The sequence below is a fragment of the Phacochoerus africanus genome, chromosome 8 (genome assembly GCF_016906955.1).
Source record: "Phacochoerus africanus isolate WHEZ1 chromosome 8, ROS_Pafr_v1, whole genome shotgun sequence".
Classification (NCBI taxonomy): Eukaryota; Metazoa; Chordata; class Mammalia; order Artiodactyla; family Suidae; genus Phacochoerus; species Phacochoerus africanus.
In genome coordinates this window covers 61,253,957-61,275,418 of record NC_062551.1, presented here as the reverse complement: position 1 = coordinate 61,275,418, position 21,462 = coordinate 61,253,957, and the positions used below count along the sequence as shown (strand labels likewise).

Here is a 21,462-nt window from a genome sequence, read left to right as displayed (position 1 = left end):
GTGTAACCAGGCGGCTTATGCCACACTGTCCTTCTGGAGGCCCAGCATGTGCTGTGCTACAGTGCCCCCAAGAAACCCTGGGCACCAGGTCTCTGCTCCCCGAGTAGACAGTCTCATCTATTCCTCCCTGATGGAGCTTAAATTAAGCATGTCTTGTATGACTTTCCTGAGACAGGACCACAGTGATTGTCCCTGATTTCCTCTGGATTTCAGTCCTTGGGCCGAGTTTGCTCTTTTCGGGCTGATAAAGTGTGGCTGTTGAGTGTAACGACATGCTGACTGCTGAGTCTCCTAGCAAATCACTGAACCTGAGGGTGGTCCTGATACAATCATTCGTTATGACTTCAATCTGGTCACAAAAGAGTGTGGATTTTCTTCCAGGTCAACATATGTTTTATACAGTGTCAACTATATATATAGCTTTGTGTCAACACTGTGAGCGAGCCAAACATTACAATAAAAATACCCTACTGTGTAACCATTCACTGCAATGCACATATACTGAAATCTACAGAGAGAACAGAATGGGATAGTAGTTGGATGTGGGGATGATGAAAAATGGCTGCAAGGTGTCTGGCTTGAGCAAAAAGGCCAAAAACAGTGGGAATCACTGAGAATCTGGGCACCTCAAACACAAAGCTGGAAGCCAAATCCACACCTTAGTCCGCCTACCTCCCAATGGTTGCCCTGCAAACCCAGTTACAAGAGATCAGGCAGCCAGTAAGGACGGAGTTTGGTAAAGTCAAGATGCTCTGTCAGAGGAGAAAGGCCTTCTGCAAAAGATCAAGGTACACTCGCCTGCCCTACAAGAGAGAGGCAAAGAGGCCAAGTGGTAAGAGCATGGATCCTGCAGCCGGTCTACCTAACTCTAATCTCAAGTCCCACACTTCCTAAGGAATCGTGGAACCTTAGACAAACTCCTTAACTTTTCCATGACTTAATTTTCTGATCTATAACAAAAGCACATTTCCTACCACATCTTACTGCAAAGGTTAAGAGCTGGTGTGTGGGTGTTCCCGTTGTGGCACAGTGGAAACAAATCCAATGAGGAATGATGAGGTTGCAGGTTCAATCCCTGGCCTCGCTCTGCTAAGGATCTGGCGTTGCCGTGGCTCTGGCAGGCCAGCAACTACAGCTCCAATTGGACCGCGAGCCTGGGAAACTCCATATGCCGTGGGTGCGGCCATAAAAAATGACAAAAACAGCTGATATTTGTAAAACAATGGCTGACGTACAGTAATACAGTATATTTGCTGGGTCTTTTTGTAGGCCTACACCGCAGCCACAGCTGATCAGAGCCGCACCTGCGACCTACACCACAGCTCACAGCAACGCTGGACCCTTAACCCACTGAGAGGGGCCAGGGATCAAACCCGAGTCCTCACAGATACTAGTGGGATCTTTAACCCGCTGAGCCACAATGGGAATTCTGTATTTGCTGTTTTGATTATGGGTGTGTCGCCATCCCGTGGCCCCATGACTCATGCACATAGGCTCAGTGTGTACAGAGTAAGTGCAGGATGGCCAGTGACAAACATTCAACCTGGAGACATGGATCTGGGGGACTCTGCAGATCACTGAGGGTAAAATGCCTTGAGAGGGAATTAACTCACAGAGGGAACACATCACAAGTGAGAAAAGTAGCAGCTACTTGGGAATATGGATGGATGGATCCTAGGAAGCAAAACTGTGTAGTGGATGATGGACAAAGACCCTCTGAAGAAGGGCAGGAACTCAGAAACCAGGGGAGGACCTTCCAGAAAGAGGAGTGGGGAGCTGCTGCTGTAGTGCAATGGGGTTGGGAGTGCCTTGGAGTGCTGGGACACAGGTTCGATCCCCAGCCTGGCACAGTGAGTTAAGGATCCAGCTTTGCCACAGCTGCGGCTTGGGTCACAAGTATGGCTTGGATTTGATCCCTAATGCAGGAACTCCACAGGCCACAGGATGTCCAAAAAAAGAAAAAAAAAAAAGGGAATTTTGAGAAGGCTGCTTAAGCTAGGTGACCATGGTGGAGTCCATTCTTGTTTGTTAGTGATGACAGGAACATAAGCGGGTGGGAGAGGCAGTGGACACAACAGTTACACAGGGTGTGTCTGTGAGAGTAAGAAGGGCCCCATGGGCATGTGGGGCAGTAAAGTACCTGGGGCTGAGATGACAAGACATGGACACAGCTGACAGCTGGGGCAAAAAAATGACAACAACATCCAATGTGGCGCCCAGTGTATAGATTCTGAGGCTAGAAGGGAGGTAAGAGGGAGGTTAAAGACCCCAGAGCGGAGGCACAGCAGACAGACAGAGGTCTCAAACAAGGTGGGAAGTGGGAATGTGTTCAGTCACAAACAGGAAGTGCCACCCTCCACCCCTGAAGCTGTAAGGAGCCTAAAGAACTAGGGGATTTTACACACAAACCTTCCCTGGAGAACACAACTCTCAACAACCGCAGGTCACCCTTGGCTGCAAGGTCTGTTCTCAGAAATACTTGTGGACGCCAGTCCTTCATTCCTTCAGTTCTTACTAGCATTTTTATCCCGCTATCAAGCTAAACCACCAGAGGACCATGACTTTGGACTACACAATTTTGCCTGTTTTCTGTGAGTCCTTCTTTGACATTATAAACAAGGCAAACATATAGAAGATGCATTAAGAACCAAATGGAAATCAAACAATTGGAAAATTAAAAAACCCAAATGCAAACATACCCATGAGGATGCAGGTTCCATCCCTGGCCTAGCTCAGTGGGTTAAGGATCGGGTGTCACCATGAGCTGCTGCAGCATGGATTCAACCCCTAGCCTGGGAACCTCCATATGCCTCTGGTGTGGCACTAAAGAGACAAACCAAACCAAACCAAACCAAAAACCAAAAACAACAACAAACAAAAAACTTGAATAACTAAAAATTTCCCATATGTGACAAAGGGCACACACCACATGATTAAAAAAGCTAAGCAAGGGACACGGGTTCAATCCCTGGCCTCACTCAGTGGGTTAAGGATCTGGTATTGCCATGAACTGTGGTGTACGTCACAGATTCGGCTCGGATCCGGTGCTGCTGTGGCTGTAGTATACACCAGTAGCTACAGCTCCGACTCGACTCCTAGCCTGGGAACTTTCATATGCTGTAGGTGCGGCCCTAAAAAAAAAAAAAGAAAAAAAAAAGGACAAAAAAGAATGGAGAAAGAACAAGAGAATAAAAGTAGAAGTAAACAGACTATGCTTTTCATGAATTTTGTAAAAAGGTATCATTTAGACAGCTGAGGCAAAATTGTAATATCAAATATGGTATTCGGTATACAATGAGAAAATACTTAAAATGATTATATTAAGAATAGAGAACGTAGGAGTTCCATGGTGGCCTAGAGGTTAAGGATTCAGCATTGTCACTGCGGTGCCTTGGGTTCTATCCCTGGACTGAGAACTTCCGTATGCTGTGGGAACAGACAAAAAATATAAACAAAATAAAATAATACAGAATGTAAAAGAATGTACTGGAATCAAGGTTTCTATACATAACAGTCTGTGATAAGTTACGTATCTAGAATAAAAAAAATTAAGACATATATTCTCAAAAACATTACAGATGTATCCAAAAGAATTCTAAAAAGTGTCAAGTAAAGCCCAAAGGAAGGGTGGGGGGCATCCAAAAAACAAAAAGAACTGGAAAACAAAAAATAATACAAAAGGAACACAAAATTAATGGTATACTTAAGCTCTGACATATCAAGATTTTAAATTTACATGATCTAAATTTGTGAATTAAGACAATGTGGCAAAATGGATAAAAAAGTAAGACTGACTATATGCTGTTTTACAAGACACTTCTAAATATAATGATACAGAGAAGGCTAAAAATATGGGACAAATGTAAACTGTGCAAATGCTAACCAAAAAAACACAGTAGTGGAGTTCCCGTTGTGGTGCAGCAAAAACAAATATGACTGGGAAACATGAGGTTTTGGGTTCGACCCTGGCCTGGCTCAGTGGGTTAAGGATCTGGTGTTGCCGTGAGCTGTGGTGTAGCTTGCAGACAAGGCCCAGATCTGATATTGCTGTGGCTGTGGTGCAGGCCGGCAGCTGTAGCTCCAATTGCACCCCTAGCATGGGAACCTCCATATGCCACAGGAGCGGCGCTACAAAACAAAACAAAGCAAACAAAACAAAACCAAACCCGAAAAACACAAACACACAGTAGTGACTATGTTAACATCGAAAAAGAGCTTTGAAGCAGAAACTTACAGCTCTCTCTCTCTGCAACAGAAGTACCAGACAGAAAGTCAGCAAGAATATAGAATATCTGAATAGTACCCCCAACCAAGAGGACTGTGCAGACATTTATAGACGGAAACTCTACCCGATGACGGCAGAACACACATTCTTTTCAAGAACACTCACAGAACATTCAACAAGGTTATGGTATATCCTGGGTCATAAAACAAACTTCAACAAATTTAAACAGTCAACCAAATGTGAAACAAAAAGTAAATTAACAAAGTAAAATATATTAGAAAATACTCCAAACAGTAGTAAATTAAACAGTATACTTCCAAATAACCCACTAGAGACAGAGAAAGTCTCTAAAAGAATCAAGGGATATTTAAAACTGAATAAATTGTAATTAAAACTTGTGGGATAAATCTGGAACAGTGCTAAAAGAATACATCAATAATCTCAGCACCCCTCAAAAAATAAAAAAAACAAAATACAACCAAAGCAAAGTAGAAGACGTAATATCATAAAGACCAAAACAGAAATCGGTGTAACTAAAAACGGTAAACTAGCTATACAGCAGACACCGGCACAACCTTGTAAATCAACTATACTTTAATTAACAAAATAAATAAAATATATCAGGAACAGGAGTTCCCATCGTGGCGCAGTGGTTAACGAATCTGACTAGGAACCATGAGGTTGCGGGTTCGATCCCTGCCCTTGCTCAGTGGGTTAACTATCTGGTGTTGCCGTAGGCTGGCAGCTACAGCTCTGATTAGACCCCTAGACTGGGAACCTCCATATGCCGCGGGAGCAGCCCAAGAAATAGCAACAACAACAACAACAAAAGACAAAAGACAAAAAAAAAAAAAAGATAGTTGAGGAATTTCTGTTGTGGCTCGGCAGTAACCAACCCAATTAGTGTCCATGACGACATGGGTTCGATCCCTGATCCTGTTCAGTGCATTAAGGATCCGGTCTTGCCATGAGCTGTGGTGTAGGTTGCAGACGTTACTTAGATCCCAAGTTGCTGTGGCTGCGTCTTAAGCTGGCAGCTACAGCTCTGATTCGACCCAGGCTGAATGCCAGCCTGGGAACTTCCATATGCCACAGGGGTGCCCCTCAAAAGACAAAATAAATAAATAAAATAACAAGAGAGCTGACCTATTTCCAAAATCAGGAATACAATGGGATAAAAGTACAGGCCCTGTTGCCATCAAAAAGATGATCGAATTGTCAAAGCTGTGGCAGTTCCCTGGATGTGGATTTGATCCCTGGCCCAGGAACGTCCATATGCCACAGGGGAGGCTGGCGGGGGGCGGGGGGGTAATAAGGGAATACTTCGAACAAGTAGAGAAACAAACTAGAAAATTTTACACGAAGAAAGACATTTCCTCCAAAAGGACCAACTATTCAATTTATCCAATATGAAAAATATACTCTGAATAGAGCATATTTATCAAGTAATATGTAATTTTAAAAGTATCCAGATTATCTCCAGGCCCAAACGGTTCACTGGAGAATGCTATCAAATATTAAACCAACAATTAGGAGTTCCCGTTGTGGTGCAGCGCAAACGAATCCAACCAGGAACCCTGAGGTTTCGGGTTCAATCCCTGGCCTCATTCAGTGGGTTAAGGATACAGCGTTGCCATGAGCTGAGGTGTGGGTTGCAGACTCTGTTTGGATCCCACGTTGCTGTGGCTATGGTGAAGACCAGCAGCTATAGCTCTGTTTAGACCCCTAGCCTGGACCTCCATATGCTCCAGGTGCAGCCCTAAAAAGCAAAAAACAAAACAAAACAAAATAATAAAAAAAAAACCCCACAACAATTAAAACCAATTACAGTCTTCCTAAAAAATAGACAATCCCTCCCAACTCAACCTGGGAGGGACTATCACCTTGACACAAAAACCAGACGTTGAAAGTAGTTAAAAACAAGCAAATAATGAGAACTACACATCAATTGAGAGCTGAGAGGGAAAGCTTCCTCAAAAAAATATAAGTCAAATGGAATGCCTTAATGCAATACGTATATAAAAAACTTATATTCCACAGCCAAGTGGGGTTTATTTCAATGATGCAAGGCTGGTTCAATATGCAAAACTCAGTGCACTACATCACATCAATTAAGATACTGAAGAAAACTCAGATGATCATATCAACTGGAGATAAAGCATTTGACAAAACTCAACACTCATTCACCATAACAAAAATCTCAGCAAATTAAGAACAGAGGGAAACTTTCAACACTTGTTGGAAAACTCTATGGAAAAAGAACCTTACAACTAACATTGCACTTACTGAAAACCTGAACATGTTCCCTGATATAAGGAACCAGACAAGGATGTCCTTTCTCATTACTCTGATTCGACATACTGGAAGTCCTAGCTAATGCAGTAAAATAATAGGCATAGAGACAGGAAGAAATAAAACTAATTTGGAGTTCCCGTCACGGCTCAGTGGAAATGAACCTGACTAGTGTCCATGAGGATGAAGGTTCCACTCCCTAGCCTCTCTCAGTGGGTTAAGGATCCAGTGCTGCCATGAGCTGCAGTGTAGGTCAAAGATGCAGCTCAGATCTGGCGTGGCTGTGGCTGTGGTGTAGGTCAGCGGCTACAGCCCCAATTCCACCCCTAGTTTGGGAACCTCCATATGTTGCAGGTGTGGCCCTAAGAAGACAAAACAAAACAAAACACCACACAAACAAACAAACTAAAACTAATTTGCACCTGACATTTCTATACAGACACACCAAGAATTCTATTCAAAGAAATTGCTAGAAATAATAACTGAGTTCAGCCGTGGGTACAAGATACTGAAATACTACTCCAGGAACAATTATCTTTCTGTATACTGCTAAAGATCATGTGGAAATTGAAAGTTTATGTCATATGAAAAATACTCGGAAAAAAATACCCAACTACCTAGACATATATCATAACAAAAACTTTTTTGTCTTTTTGCTATTTCTTGGGCCGCTCCTGCGGCATATGGAGGTTCCCAGGCCTAGGGGTCGAATCGGAGCTGTAGCTGCCGGCCTACGCCAGAGCCACAGCAACGCAGGATCCGAGCTGTGTCTGCAACCTACACCACAGCTCACGGCAACGCTGGATCATTAACCCACTGAGCAAGGGCAGGGACCGAACCTGCAACCTCATGGTTCCTAGTCGGATTCGTTAACCACTGCGCCACGACAGGAACTCCCAACAAAAATGTTTAAAAGCTGTATTGCTGAAATTTATAAAATGGTAAGGAAATAGCAATAATTAAGCAGGAGTTCTCATTGTGGCTCTCAGCAGGTTAAGAAACTGAGTAGAGCCCATGAGGAATCAGGTTTGACCCCCGGCCTCACTCAGTGGGTTAAGGTTCTGGCGTTGCCATGAGCTGTGGTGTACATTGCAGATGTAGCTTGGATTCCAAGCTGTGTAGGTCACAGCCAAAGCTCTGATTCATCCCCTAGCCCAGAACTTTCATATGCCACAGGTGCAGCCATAAAAAGGAAATAAGTAAACAAATGAAGCATCATACTACCTAATGTGGTCATGATTCTACCTCTGAACAAATTGCTCTACAAGTATACATCAATTTCTATAAATATGTGGGTAAGACTTTTTTGGATCCTAGGATTTCTAGCAGCCGGCCACAGCCACAGCAATGCAGGATCTGAGCCATGTCTGCAACCTATACCACAGCTCATGGCAACACCAGATCCTTAACCCACTAAGAGAGGCCAGGTATGGAACCTGCATCCTCATGGATACTAGCTGGATTCATTTCTGCTGCAACACAAAAGGAACACCCTTATTTTTCCCAATTTTAAAATTTACTATATAGCTATAAAAATTAAGAACGCAATAGACTGGATCAATAAAAAGTCTGAATATTTGATGGTCAAAGCCACCAGAACAGCTTGAGTTTTTAATAAAACAAAAGCCTGAAAAGTCTTTTTTTTTTTTTTTTTTTGCCATTTCTAGGGCCAATCCCACGGCCCATGGAGGTTCCCAGGCTAGGGGTCAAATTGGGGCTGTAGCCACTGGCCTATACCAGAGCCAAGGGAACACCAGATTCGAGCTGTGTCTGCAACCTACACCACAGCTCAGGGCAACACTGGATCCTTAACCCACGGAGCAAGGGCAGGGATTGAACCCGCAACCTCATGGTTCCTAGTCGGATTCGTTAACCACTGAGCCACGACAGGAACTCCAAAAGTCTGAAAAGTCTTAACTGGCATGATAAAATGTGTCCGTCTGACCTATGTGCATCCTTAGCTGCTTAAATACCTGCCCCCAACCATCTAACTCTCCAGACACCGGACAGCAATGACTGTATACGCACAAGACACACGAAGGATCAAGGCCCTTTGCCTCTGAAATAACACCCCTTCACCCCAAGTAAACTAAGGAATCCATGACAAAGTGCCGAAAGCTTGACAGAGGAGTCTCAGAAAAACTGTATTTGCAATACATTTTCTAAGTCTCTACCTTCTCTTTATAAAAATTCCTGAGATAACACTGCAGTGTAAACTAAGGAGAAAAACAGTAGCTACACAAACAGTCTCTCCCTCACCGATGAATTCTGAGATGCAGAATAAGGCTTGACGCTGCGCCAATCTCTCAAATGCGTCTTCACATGACTGATGGACGACCTGTGACAGGTTCTCTCATCGTGAAGATACCTGTGGGGTTTCTCTTTGGTATGTATGATCAGACGTTGTGGTAGATGTTTTCTCCTGCAAAAGAGTCTCCTCGGGGTTTACATTCAGAAAGTCTTTTCCCAGCAGGAGTTCTCGGAGGGTGGCTGAGGTTTGGTCACCTGGGAAGGGTCTTCCCACATCTGTCACGCTGACAGGGTTTCGCCCAGTATGAACCCTTTGATGCTGAGTGAGGGAGGAGCTGCGACTGAAGGCCTTTCCACACTCACTGCACTTGTAAGGCTTCTCTCCCGTGTGGATGATGGCGTGTCGAATGAGGCTGGTGCTCCAGCAGAAGGATTTCCCACACTCCATGCATTCATAGGGCTTCTCGCCACTGTGAATCCGCTGATGCATTGTCAGGCCCGACCTGCGGTTAAAGGCCTTCCCGCACTCCGTGCACTCATGGGGCTTCTCCCCAGTGTGGACACTGAAGTGCCGAATGAGATCTTTCCGAGTGCTAAAGGCTTTTCCACATTCTTTGCACTCAAAGGGCTTCTCGCCAGTGTGGGCCCTTTTATGAAAGATGAAGGTGGAGCAGTGGGTGAAGGTCCTTCCACACTCGGTGCACACAAAAGGCTTCTCCCCGGTGTGAATCCGCTGGTGCCTCTTGAGGTACGACCTGCGGTTAAAGGCCTTCCCGCACTCCGTGCACTCATGGGGCTTCTCCCCAGTGTGGATGCTGAAGTGCCGAATGAGATCTGCCCGATTGCGAAAGGCCTTTCCACATTCTTTACACTCAAAAGGTCTCTCCCCAGCGTGGGCCCTTTTATGGAAGATAAAAGTGGAGCAGTGGGTGAAGGCCTTACCGCATTCACTGCACACATAGGGCTTCTCCCCGGTGTGAATCCGCTGGTGCCTCTTGAGGTAGGACCTGTGGTTGAAGGCCTTCCCGCACTCGAGGCACTCGAAGGGCTTCTCCCCGGTGTGGATGACGTAGTGGTGAATGAGGGCGGCGCTCTCACAGAAGGCCTTGCCGCACTCGCTGCACTCATAGGGCTTCTCCCCGGTGTGTGTCTGCTGGTGCCACACGAGGTACGACTTGTGTTTGAAGACCTTGCCACACTCAAAGCACTCGTACGGATTCTCGCCGCTGTGGACGATGTGATGTCGAAGGAATCCGGGCCTATGTCGGAAGACCTGCCCACATTCTTTGCACACGAAGGATTTCTCCCCGGTGTGTCTCCTCTTATGTAAGACAAAATTGGAGCGGTGGGTGAAGGCCTTTCCGCACTCACTGCACCTGTACGGCTTCTCTCCACTGTGGATCCGCTGGTGCTGCGTGAGGTAGGACTTGCGGCTGAAGGCCTTGCCACACTCCATGCACTCGTAGGGCCTCTCCCCAGTGTGGATCATGTGGTGCTGGAGCAGGTATGTGCTTTTAATAAACGTTTTCCCACACTCCGGGCATTCATATGGCTTCACCCCAGAGTGAATCTTTTCATGCCCAGCAAGAAGGTGTTTCTTGTTAAACACTTTCCCGCATTCGTTGCACTTAAAGATATTTTCCTCTTCCTGGATCATGGCATCTTTACCTGATCCACCTGAGTCACGGTCACGGACAGCTCCTCCTGGAGGGAAGGGCTCCTGCACACCCCGTGAACTCACACCATCAGCTGTCCCTGAGCGGCCATGTTCAGGACTCACTTTCCCAGGAAGCTTCCCCCTCTGGGAGGCTATCCCTCGTCCAAAGGGCCCTTCCTGCACTACCGATGGCCCATCCTGATCCTTGGTTTGTCCCGACTGGGGGTCCCCTAGGCCTCCTTGTGTTGGTTCCCGGAGGGAGGCTCCCTCAGAGACGGCTGGCTCCCAAGGGCTAGGTTCTCTGGTCTTGGGTTTCCCTCTGTCACCTGAAAAAAATCCGAGAAACAGGGCCCATTAGTAATACCAACAAAGAAGAAACAAAATCAGCATTTCAGTGGAAAAACAAACCAAAAACAAGGAAAACAGTGCCTCTGTGTGTGTTAGGGTTGCTATCTCTGAATCTAAGGAGTGTAATTCTTTCTTGGTCACTGAACTGCTGACACCATGAAAAGTGAGACTAAGTAAGAGAATCTAGGTGAGGGGACAGAGGATCTGGACTGTAGAAACCACTACAATTTCAAGCTGGATGTGGCTGGACAGTGTAGTAACACCTGTGTTTCCAGTTTCCTTTAAGCAAACACCTCCCATGTTGCTCTAAGAACATTAGGAAAGGACATCTAATGAAACCCAAACTGAATATAGGAGGTATAAAATGCAAAGTCAACTGTCTCCAAAGAAAAGTATGGTCTTTGTTCTGGCTCCAAGAACGTAACTTGAAAACTTTTGGTATCCCCAGAGTGACAGGTGTGTCTCTGTTGTTCATGGTTGCACCTAGGGATGTGCGTACTTTATGACAACAGACAACTTATCATGGGCCTCTAGATAGTTCATGCTAAAAAGGCAACACTAGGCCTGAGTATGGTCTAGCCACACAAAGACCAAACATGCCATCAGAAAGCTGGGGCTTTTGGGAATTCCCCTGTGGGGCAGTGGGTCAAGGATTTGGTGTTGTCACTGCTGTTGTCTGGGTTCAATCCCTGGCCAAGGAACTTTCAGGAAGGAGGGCTGGAGACTGAGCCATGAACACCAACTCAAGCAACCGAGCTTTTGTAATGAAGGCTCAATAAAGATCTGGGTACCGAGGCTCTGCTGAATTTCGCTGGTTGATGAATCTTCGGGCACAGACGGCCACACATCGATCCTGGGAGGTAAGGAGCTGCTGAAGACATGGAAACTTCGCGGTTGGAACACCTCCAGGCCCCCTTCTAATCTGTATCCTTCGCCTGTAACAAACATGATCTGTTTTGTGAGAATGGCAGGTGTTAGGGAATTTCATGGGTCTTCCTCGCAGATCGTCAAACCTGAGCAGACTGGGAAAGCCTCGACTTGGAGCTGTGCCAGACCACCTGGGCAGACCTGGCAGTCTTGGAGCTCTGTTCTGAGCCTTGAGTCTGCCAACTGTGTGCAGGAAGAGATCAGGGAGTCAGTCCTGCTGGCACCACAAGAGTGGGGTGCCACGGGAGTTTTGCCACCTTGTAACGGGATCAGTGGCGTCTCTGCAGTGCTGGGACACAGGTTTGATCCCTGGCCGAGCAGACTGGGTTAAGGATCCAGCACTGCCACAGATGTGGCTTGGATCTGATCCCTGGCCCAGGAACTCCATATGCTGCAGAGAGAAGGTGGGAGGGGCACCACAGTCCCAGGTCACAGAACTGTCACAGGCCCTGCAGACCAGGAGGATGGCATCTCATCGATGAGAATCCAGGGCCAGGTGGGGGAGAAGGGAAGCTGATTCCCATGGTTCTAACCTGGGTTTCAGTGAGGCAGGAGGGGAGCAGGACCGGGATAGACATACTGGTGAGTAGACTGACGAGATACAAATGATCTAGATGGAGAAAATGATACTGCTTTACCTTCTGAACACACTAAAGAGGAGTGAATGAAGAATTCAAAGTAAGGGCAGGTGAAACTGGAGAAAGGTGGTCAAAAGGTACTAACTTGCAGGTTTTTTTTTTTAAAGGTCGCATAGGCAGCATATGAGTTTTCAGTCTAGGGGCTGAGTTGGGCCCGTAGCTGCCAGCCTACACCACAGCCACAGAAACAGGAGATCCGGGCTGCGCCTGCAATCTACACCACAGTTCACGGCAACACCTGATCCTTAATCCACTGAGGAAAGCCAGGGATTGAACTCGTGACCCCATGGATTGTCTGGTTTGTTGACCACTGAGCCATGATGGGAATTCCACAAACTTCTAGTTTGAAGATAAATTAAGTACTAGGGTTGTAATGCACAATAAAGGACCATGGCAAACACTGCTGTATGATATAAACAACATTGTTCAGAGAATAATCGTAAAAGCTCTCATCATAAGTAGAAAAATTTCCTTTTATCTTTTTTTCTTTTTTTTTAAGGGGCCACACCCACGGCATATGGAGGTTCCCAGCTTAGGGTTCCAAATGGAGATATAGCTGCTGGCCACAGCCACAGCAACGTTTGATCCAAGCTTCCCCTGTGACATACACCACAGCTCACAGCAATGCTGGATCCTCAACCCACTGAGCATGGCCAGGGTTTGAACCTGAGTCCTCATGCATCCTAGTTGTGTTCGTTAAGCACTGGGCCACAATGCAAACTCCTTGTCTTTTCTTCTTTCTTTCCTTTTTGTTTTATCTATATGGTAACACGGATGGTAGCCGAACTTACTGTGTTAATCATTTTACAATATATGTAAATCAAACCACCATGGTATAACTTTTCTGGTAACATATGTCAACTGTTTCACAGTAAAACTAAGAAAACAAAACAGAAAATTTAATAAAATAAAAGTGACAGGACTTCCCTGGTGGTCTAGCGGTTAAAGATCCAGTATTGTCACTGCTGTGGGGCAGGTTAGACCCCTGGCTCTGCATGACATGGGCACTGCCAAACAAACTGAAAATTCTACCCAAATGATTATATAAATTCAATACAGCTCCCTCTAAAATACCAACTGAGTTACTGTGGAACTTGACAGCCTGTAGGATTTTCAACAAAACTCAGAGGTGAGAGAGAATAAGCAGAAGGATATCTACCTTTTAAGATTATAGACTTTACCAACAGGCCATGGAAAAGGAACAGAGGGCTCAAGAAAAAGACAGAAAAGGAGCTTTGGTAGATGGCAGACCAGCATCTTCATAAGAGGGAGGAATATAGAGTGAAGGGAGCCGGAAACACTGGTGACGCGCTGGGCATGAAAAGACCATACTCCTCGCAGAGGCCGAGGTAAAGCAGAGGTGGTACCAATACACAGTGGAATAATTACTCAGCCACTAAAGGAACGAAATAATGGCCTTTGCCCAACATGGATGGACCGAGAAATTATCATGCTAAGGGAAGTCAGTCAGACAGTGAGACGCCAACATCGAATGCTTTCACTGACATGTGGAATCTAAAAAAGGACACGATGAACTTCTTTGCAGAACAGATACTGACTCACAAACTTTGAAAACCTTATGCTTTTCAATTGAGACAGGTTGGGGTGTGGGTGGATGGGCTGGGGGTTTGGGATGGAGAGGCTATATAAAAACTGGGATGTGAGGAGTTCCTGTCATGGTGCAGCAGAAACGAATCTGACTAGGAACCATAAGGTTGCAGGTTTGATCCCTGGCCTTGATCAGTGGGTTAAGGATCAGTGTTTTGGTGAGCTGTGGTGTAGGTCACGAACATGGCTTGGATCCTGTGGCGTAGGCCATCTGCTGTAGCTCCGATTTGACCTCTAGCCTAGAAACTTCCATATGCCATTAGTGTGGCTGTTAAAAAGAAAAAAAACCTTTTTTAGATTTTTTTCAAAAAGGGCCTGCTGAGGTCCTACTCTATAGCACAGGGAACTGTCCAATCTCTTGGGAAAGAATATGATGGGGGATGATAACAGAAAAAGAATGTATGTATGTGTATGAATGGGTCACTATGCTGTTCAGCAGAAATTAGCACAATGTGGTAAATCACCTGTAATTTGGAAAAAGTAAAAAAAATTATTATAAATCCTGAACACCATTAAAAAAAAAAGAGAGAGAGAGAGAGACTCCTACATTCCTCTGTTAGATGCGAAAGCCAGCAACACTTCCCTTGATAGCAGGTCACCATGAAACAAAGGCAGCAAGGAAATCAGAACAGTGTTATTAACTCACTGAGAGCTCAGCCTCCTGCTGCTCAGGGCTCCTAGCCTGAGGCTACTACCTCTGCTGAAAAGGGGAAAGGTGCTGGGGTGGGGGTGGTGGGGGATGAAGGGAAGGTATCTTAAGAATGAGCCCTTAAAACAAGAAAAAAGAATGAGCAGTAAACCCTGAATTTCCATCAAACACATTCAGGAGGCAGCAAAGAAGTGATGGACCGGTTACACGAGGGTGCCTGGCAATGCCAGCTGAAGACGTGTCCCTGCACCCTCTGAAACACGGTTTCTTCACGGAGCAGGACTGTTCAGTCAAGATAATCTCGTTGGGAGGATGGGGAGGAAGCTGGCCTGTGACTCCTAAGGGTGTTTAGTGCATTCCAGGCCCTCCACCCACTCCAGGTGGTTAACAGCAGCCACACCCGAGTGGCTGTCACAACCAAAACCAGCCCCAGATGTTGCTGAGCTTCCTCTGCGAGCAGCAGCATCTCTGCTTGAGAACAACTGGCTAAGGTTATGAATAGGTTCATGAGATCAAGTGAGAGGGATGGGGAGGTTCCATGAGGCCTGGGGGTGACAGTGCTGAGCCGGGGGGGGGGGGGGGGGGGGGGGGCGCGGGGCCGGGAAAAGACAAAATGCCCAAGAACACCTGCCAGGCAGAGAACAGCCCCCGCAGAGGCCTGAGGCAAGTATGTCAGGTCTGCACAAGGAAACAGCAAGAGTCTGGAGCACAGGGGGCTCCGGGCGAGCACGGGAACAGGAGTGAAGAGGTCGGCAGCGCCAGAGAGTTGACTGTTGTACTTTCAAAAGTTGGTTGTAAACTACCTAGCGATGCAAAACGTTTCCTAGTTTTGTGCCACCTCCACTCCTTGACACAGACCATAACCCCAGTTCTCTGAACGCGGGCATGGCTTCCCCTGAGCCCTGGACGGACAGCCCTCCTCAAGCTGCTGTTTTGCAGGCCTGGCACCCCTGCCACTGGGGGCTGGGGAGCCCTCTGCTGAGCGGGGCCGTCCCGGCCATCCTGGGGTGCGGAGTGGCACCCCGGGACTCCAGCCCTAGAAGCCGGCCCCACCCACACCCCAGGCCTGACACTCAGACGAGGCTGCAGCCGCGGCCCGACGTCCCCTGGGGGACAAACCCACCACCAGAGGCTGCGCGGCACTACTCTCTCCTGTGGCAGCAGAGGATCTCGGCCGGGACTCAGGGCACAAGAGACAAGCATGGAGGCGCACGAGAACAGAGAAGCCCCAGAGCCGAGAGCCCGGCGTGGAGAACAACACCCACTGGCCCTGAAGGCAAAGGCCTCCTGGGAGCCCGCCTGCCTCGCCCTCGTCCCGGAGGACAGCCTGGCACTCACAGCCCTGCTGGCTGGGTCGGGCGGGACCCTGGAGCCAGCGGGTCTCCTCCAGTCAGCTCCCCCTCTGGAAGGTGAAATAACCTCACACGGAGGCCAGTCTGTGCGGGGCCCTGGGGGAGAGGCTCAGGGAACTAGGGACTCGAGCGGCCACTCCTGCCTCGAGGACGCCCCCAAGGAGTCCCCCAACAGGGGAAGAAGAGAAACAGGGTACCTATGCCAAGAAGTAGCAACAAGGCACCTGGGGCCCCAGAGAGCAGGGACCAGGGTGGCCACTCCTGTCTTAAATGTGCTGAGGCGCAAAAGACAGGGTTATGAGCAGAGTCAGAGGGAGAAGCCAAGACAAGAAGCCAGGGAATTTCTCTGTTGGCTCCCTGTTCCTTTGCCAGGCCCTCACACAGCCCAACTGGAAATCCTCCCTGAGTTCTGCAGATCACACCCGTTTCCTTCCACCACTTTCTGGGTGCCAAGCAGAACTGTTTCTTTTCCCAAGAGACAAAGGGATTGCAGGCAGGAGAGATGAATCTCAAAAGCAACTGAAGCTGCAAGGAGGAGAGGGTCAGATTCTTGATCAGCCAGGCATGGAGCCAGCAGGGGCCTCTGACAAAGCAACAGGTCCCCTGTGTGACAGAGTGGTGAGGTCTTACCCAGAGACACCAGGAGCCTCAAGTTTTCCAGCATCACCTCTTGGTATAGGGTCCTTTGAGCTGGGTCCAGCTGTGCCCACTCCTCCTGGGTAAAAGTCACAGCTACATCATCGAAGGTCACAGATACCTGTCAAATAGAAGTAGCAGTGTTGGCCTTGGGGTTGGATGGGATTAGAACTTGGTTCTGCATGGCTGGTAATGGTGCAGAGCTTAAGAGCCTAATCACCAAGCACTTCCTGTGGGCCAAACTCTAGGCTGGGCTGAAGTGGAAGTGGACAATGTTCTGGACATTGTACAGCAGTGTAAGAGAGCAGTCGCCTGTGTGCGAGCCATTGGCAAGTCACCTAAGACAATGGAAAAGAGGTGGCGCCTGGGAGATGCAAACAGGAAGGGCTTTAGGACATCTGAGGAATCAGTACATAATGATAACAGCAATGATAATGTTAACACCAGCAGTACCTAAGCCTCCCTGGTCCTGCTACCTGCCTGCCCCATGCTGAGAACTTCATGTCATGATTAAAAAAATTAAAAGTCCCTAGTTCTTTAGTGAGATTCCTGTGGTTTGTACCCAAACTCTTGAAACCTGAGACTTGCCAGGTTTGGAGACATCATCTCCCTGAGCCTTGGTTTCTGGATCAATACAAGTTTCCACTGCACCAATAACAGCTGTGAGGTTTAAACATAAATTAACCAATGTTTGCTGTGCTTTGGGATTTTCATTAATTCCCCAAAGCACTTGATGTAATAAGCATCTCATTACCTCTGTGCCAGTCAATGACCTGAAGCAGCTCCACCAATTCACCCAGAGTATTGTCTTACAAACCAGAGGCAATTTTTTTGGGGGTGGGCAGGGGGCATACCAGAAACATATGCAAGTCCCCAGCCTGGGGGTCAAATTGGAGCTACAGCTGCCGGCCTACACCACAGCCACAGCAAAGGAGGATCTGAGCCTCACCTGTGACCTACACCACAGCTCACGGCAACGCTGGATCCATAACCCACTGAGCAAGGCCAGGGGTCCAACCCTCATCCTCATGGATCCTAGTAGGGTTCGTTACCACTGAGTCACGACGGAAACTCCCCCAGAGGCAAAATCTTAACACAGGTTACTCTAATAAGGGTCTGATAAAGTAACCTGACCCTCTCCATCATCAAGCTGAATACCTATTAACAAGGCGGTGAAGCATTTACACCAACTTCTGCTGTTTCATCATGCCTGAAAGTATTTCTCTGAACATGAGCAAAGAAGCAGAGCCCTATTTACTGGGCTCGAGAGAGAGTCACCTGAAGAGGTGTTACTACTTGGGTAATGGCAGCGCCTGGACCAGCTCCCCACACCCTGCCAGTGGGGGGAGATCTCCCAGACTCCCAGGGAGATCCACAATAAACCATTAGCCTCTTTCTTCCAGAGCGATGAGAACATGTACGCCTATGCCAGCAAGCCAGTAATACTCCCGGACCAGGAAGCATAAATGGTTAAGAATAACACTGGCTTTGGACACGAGAATAAGAGCTTGGGACTGGCCACGACGTCTGTTCTGGCTGAGAGTGACTGGAACACTCGGCAGGAGACCAGAGGATCTCGCCCTCGCAACACACGGTTCAGCATCTGGAAGCAACCATGGCAACTCCACAGCCCTCCTGGGCCTCCTTTAACAACTAACATTCCTTACCTTCGCCCATGTACTTACCTCTGCCTGGAAAACCCTGTCTCCCCCTCCCTCCAACACCGAAGACCACCAGATGGATGAACAAGGTGGGGGTTGGGACTTACTAAGTACGATGGGAACCCCCGGAGGACCCATCACTCATTCTTTCTAGACTTACTGAGTATCTGCCAGGAACCCGACACCTTTTAGGACCCGGGACACATTAAGTGCCAACCAGCTCCACGTGCCAAAGACAAACCCAGGGGATGCCTTTCTTCCGGAATCATCTCCGCCCTGGAAGGGAAGCATCCCAGGCATCCTCCACTCACCTGTGGCTGCTGGGTCGGCGCCGCCATGATGGGGCCCTGCGTTCCAGCCAGGCTCGCAGAGGCGAGTGCCCAGGCAGCCTGCTGACCCTTCCCTCCGCCTGCCAAGGCCGGGTGGCCTCGGCTGGCTACCGCCCCGAGAAAAAGCGCCCCAGTTCCGGGCGCCGCCTTCGGCGGGTGCCGGGGGCCCCGAGAAGCAGCGGCCCCGCGGAAGACCAGGACGCGCGCCCGTCTAGTGAGTCACGGCCAGATCAAAGGGACGGAGGGCACTCCCATCCCTTCCCTACTCGGTCCCAACGAAAAGCCTGAGGAGCCACGCTCACCCAGCTCTGAGCACCTCAGGTGCACCCCACAACGAACCGCGGAGACAAATGGCGCCCGCGGTGGAAAAACCGGAAGTCCCGCCCACGTACGTGCGCCGCAGGAAACACCCTTACGCCGGGCCATCATTGGCCAGCGTTTACGTCAGACGCACCACGCACAGCTTCTGGGTAGTGTAGTCTCTCCTAGAACCAAGCAAGCGAGTCCGGCTTAACCGGGCGGGCGGGGGCGGGGGGGGGTCTACGGGGAGAAAAGGCACACACAAGGAGCTGAGCACCGGCCCAGACGTGTTTCTTTACAGTGGACTCAACCCGGGAGGACTAAGGGGTGGGGGCGAGAGTGTCCATGCTCTCTCTGCCCTGGGGAAACCGAAGCTTGAAATTTGGGACAGGGAGTTCCCGTCTAGGCTCAGTGGTAATGAATCGACCAGTATCTCTGAGGATTCTGGTTCGATCCCTGGCCTCGCTCAGTGAGTTAAGGATCCGGCATTGCTGTGGCTATGGCTGTGGTGCCGGTAGCCGGTAGCTGCAGCTCTGATTCAACCCCTAGACTGGGAACTTCCATATGCCGCGGTTGCGGCCCTTAAAAGACAGGGAAAAAAAAAAAGAAAAAAAGAAAAATCCGTGAACTGTGGGACAGTGGCCCAGGGTGGGTGCAAGTATAAAGGTGCAGGACTGGGACCTGGACTCACAGCTCACGTGGTGACATCCTCTTCCCCCTCTTCTTAATACCTGGCAGGACCCTGGGGGTGGGGGGGCCCCTCCTACAAGCCCTTCTGTGTACCCCGATACTTAATGTGGAAAAAACATTGATTGCCTTACACTTCCCTGAGTTCCAAAGAGTGTGCTCAAATAATTAATCATTCAAGGGTCAGAAATGGGAAGTAAGAAGGGGCAGTTAAGCAGGAAGGAGATAATGCAAATAAGCAAAAAGTCAAACTGTGTGATGGCATCAAAAGACACTAGTCATCCTTGAGGAAAACCGTTAACAACCTCTGATGCACATTCTTAAGTTGTTTTTACACCCACCAGGTGGAAACTGCTGACCTCAAACACATAAATGGTAGACTGGTTGTTATCGGAAGATTGATTATGAGATTCCTGAAATATCACCCTGCTCCTGATCACCAACCAATCAGAAAATTGTCCACAAGGTGGTCACACATCCTAGGACCCTCTCCCCTGTCTTTAAAAAACCCTTGCCTCATGCCATCAGGGAGTTCAAGTCTTTTGAGCATGAGCTGCCCATTCTCTGTTCTTGGTGCCCTGCAATAAACACTATAATTTCTTTCACCATAACCTTGTGTCAGTAGGTTGGCTTTGCCGTGCATTGGGTGAGTGAACCCAAGTTTGGTTTAATAATGTTCTGGGGGAACAGATTAAAAAAAAAATATCGTAAAAATCCTGACCAGGACACTGGAATTCCCATCTTGGTACATTACGCACTTGTCTACCACAATCTACTGGGCCTTCTTTGGCCAAGAGCCTTCTTCGGCCAAGAGCCTTCTTCCTATGTAGTTGGCCTAGATCACATAAAGAATGGATTTGCCATACTCTGGGTTGGGGAAGCTACATGCGAAGGAGACTTGGAGGGAAAAATCAAGACTCCAGTTTTGGGAGTTCCCATTGTGGTGCAGTGGGAACAAATCTAACTAGTATCCATGAGGATATGGGTTTGATCACTGGCCTCACTTGGTGGGTTAATGATCCAGTATTGCCATGAGCTGTGGTATAGGTTGAAGAAATGGCTTGGATCCCGTGTTGCTGTGGCTATGGTGTAGGCTGGCAGCTACAGCTAGATTCGATCTCTAGCATGGGAACTTCCATGTGCCACAGGTGTGGCCCAGAAAAGCAAAAGCAAAACAAAAACAAAAACAAAACTCCTCCAGTTTTAAGCATGGGTCAATTTTTTTTCTTTTTGTGTAGGGCCACACCTGTGGCACATGGAAGTTCTGAGATTAGGGGTCACATTGGAGCTACAGCTGTAAGCCTACATTGCAGCCATAGCAATGCTGGATCTAGACATGTCTGTGACCTACACCACAGCTCACAGCAACACCAGATCCTTAACCCCTGAGCAAGGCCAGGGATTGAACCTGCAACCTCATGGATGCTAGTTGGGTTCACTACTGCTGAGCCCAATGGGAACTCCCTGAAATGTTTATAAGACCTCAAAGTGTGTGTAATTTAGGCGTTTCAACCTAGGACTGAACACAGAGAGAGTTTGAGCCCAGATATATAAACTTGAGAGTTGTTAGCTTACACTGTTATTTCAAGTACGATGAGATAGGTTGCAGAAGAAAATGAACAGAGCATGCTGTTCTTTTTCTTGGACCAATCTGATCTTATTAAATGGTTGATGAGAGGGAACCCATAAACTTACATTTGGACTTCTAATGTTCACCCAGAGGCATATTAAGCAATCTTAGAAGTCACCACTGATGGTTTTTTTCATAACTGTGGATCTAAAAGAATAAAATACATTTTTCATGATTTTCAGGTGCATACAGATTGAGTAATGGAATCAGAGACTGCAGAAAATACCCTTAAGGGATTTAGTTTTTTAAGATGATAGAGAAGTATAGTGACAA

General features: G+C 47.8%; 1 protein-coding gene across 2 annotated transcripts; it reads right to left on the bottom strand.

The window, feature by feature from the left end:
- Positions 1-8,631: 8,631 nt before the first annotated feature.
- LOC125132899 (zinc finger protein 264-like) lies at positions 8,632-18,930 on the bottom strand. 2 transcript variants are annotated; one of them, XM_047790739.1, is made up of 5 exons: positions 18,555-18,930; positions 16,577-16,703; positions 11,564-11,707; positions 9,523-10,750; positions 8,632-9,270 (listed from the first exon to the last, which is right to left on the bottom strand). In XM_047790739.1, exons 1-5 carry the CDS (start codon positions 18,579-18,581, stop codon positions 8,871-8,873), a joined length of 1,926 nt encoding a protein of 641 aa, XP_047646695.1. In that variant the 5' UTR covers positions 18,582-18,930; the 3' UTR covers positions 8,632-8,870. The 2 variants fall into 2 exon arrangements, with proteins under 2 accessions (XP_047646695.1, XP_047646694.1); XM_047790738.1 differs by having other exon boundaries at positions 8,632-10,750.
- Between the last annotated feature and the right edge of the window lie 2,532 nt (positions 18,931-21,462).